The sequence below is a fragment of the Buceros rhinoceros genome, unplaced genomic scaffold, assembly GCF_000710305.1.
Source record: "Buceros rhinoceros silvestris isolate BGI_N320 unplaced genomic scaffold, ASM71030v1 scaffold31235, whole genome shotgun sequence".
Classification (NCBI taxonomy): domain Eukaryota; kingdom Metazoa; phylum Chordata; class Aves; order Bucerotiformes; family Bucerotidae; genus Buceros; species Buceros rhinoceros.
The window spans coordinates 18,371-19,735 of NW_010411626.1; the positions used below are offsets into that span (position 1 = coordinate 18,371).

Below are 1,365 nucleotides of genomic sequence, written 5' to 3' on the forward strand. Positions count from 1 at the left end.
AGCCGCTTCGCTGCCTTTCTGAGGGGAGGGCAGGCGCAGTCTCCTCTGCCTCGGGTTCGCCCCACCTCCTCCTGGGGGTGCTGCTCTCCCCAGCTGCCCTGGAGCGGTGTGGACGCGCATCCAGGGAGCCCTGCACCAGCAAGTACCAACTGTCTCAGGAGATTTTGTCTTTTTTTCTTGCAGGTGGGAACAGCGAGAGCTGCCGAACGGTAGAGTCTACTATGTAGACCATAACAACAAGACCACCACATGGGAGAGACCTCTGCCTCCGGGGTAAGGGGCTCTGGGGGCACCCGGCACCTCGGCTGCTGAACTAGTTTGTAGTGGGTGCACAGGAGTGTGCACAGAAGTGGGGAAGGCGGCAGAAAACGCTTTTCACTCCTAGAAGGAAATGGGTGAGATGACCCAGGGTTTGCTGCCCTGAAAGCGCTCGCCATAGCCTCAGAAAGGCCTTTTCAGCGTCTGTAAAAACGAAAAGGCTTCTCAACCTGTCATGTTTTGAGCTCCGTTAGAGGATCGTGTTTTCAAACAGCCCACGGAACTGACTGAGCTCTTGAGCAGCAGCTTGTGGGCAGAGCAGAGGGATGGGCCTGTGGGATGGGGTGCCAGCAGTGGCCGCCTGAGGACCAGGAGAAGGCAGAGGGAGGGTGGGCCTCATGTCACCTGGAAAAACGGATGCTTCCAGATGTGGGCTGAGCTGCCGGTGAGCAGGAACAGGCACTCCCAGTGTGGCCCAAACCTGGGGCTGCACCCTGGGCTCTCTGAGGGGCCTGTTATGTTCTCAGCCGCATTGGGGTCTGCTTGTGCTTGAGAAGATGATGCTGCTCGGCTCAGGAGACCTGGAGGAAGCAGAGCTCACGTCCATCAGGGCCATGCTTTCATTTGCATCAGTGACCTGTTCGGGTCGTAACGGCTGTACGCAGCCCTGGGGACCACATGCTTTCCAGGAGCTTGTTGCATTCTCACCTCTTTGTGCAGAGAACTCAGTACAGCCAGTTCTCCAGACTGAGTTTGTTCAAGGCTGGAATGGCTGAAGTGGGCTTTAACCACCAGAGTAACATGCAAAAGAAAAATACAAACCCATCTGCGTCCCCATGTCCCTGTGGGCACACGCTACCTCCAGTCCAGCTGTGGTCGCGGCAGTCGCTTTCTCATCCCACAGCAGCTCCCAGTCTGTCTGCTGTCAACGGCAGCAGGCTGTAGCCTGGACAGGTCAGGTTAGGAGTGCCCCAGGGGTGCTCCTTCCCTCCCGCACGGGGCTCCAGCCCAGTGCCTGGCCCCCGTCAGCTGTCCCGGGGGAACGCTTACAGCATTCTGCCGCGGACTCTGCTGGTGGCTGGGCAGCCCCTCCAGGCTTCCTGCGGC

General features: G+C 58.9%; 1 protein-coding gene across 1 annotated transcript in view; it reads left to right on the forward strand.

Moving 5' to 3' along the window:
* Nucleotides 1–277, forward strand: part of LOC104493410 (NEDD4-like E3 ubiquitin-protein ligase WWP2) — a gene marked incomplete at its 5' end in the record, with an annotated part of 18,546 nt that extends 18,269 nt beyond the window's left edge. Inside the window, one exon of the mRNA XM_010136082.1 lies at nt 184–277. Within this exon, the coding sequence (XP_010134384.1) occupies nt 184–277 (94 nt within the window). The remainder of the gene's footprint in view (nt 1–183) is intronic.
* Nucleotides 278–1,365: the final 1,088 nt, after the last annotated feature.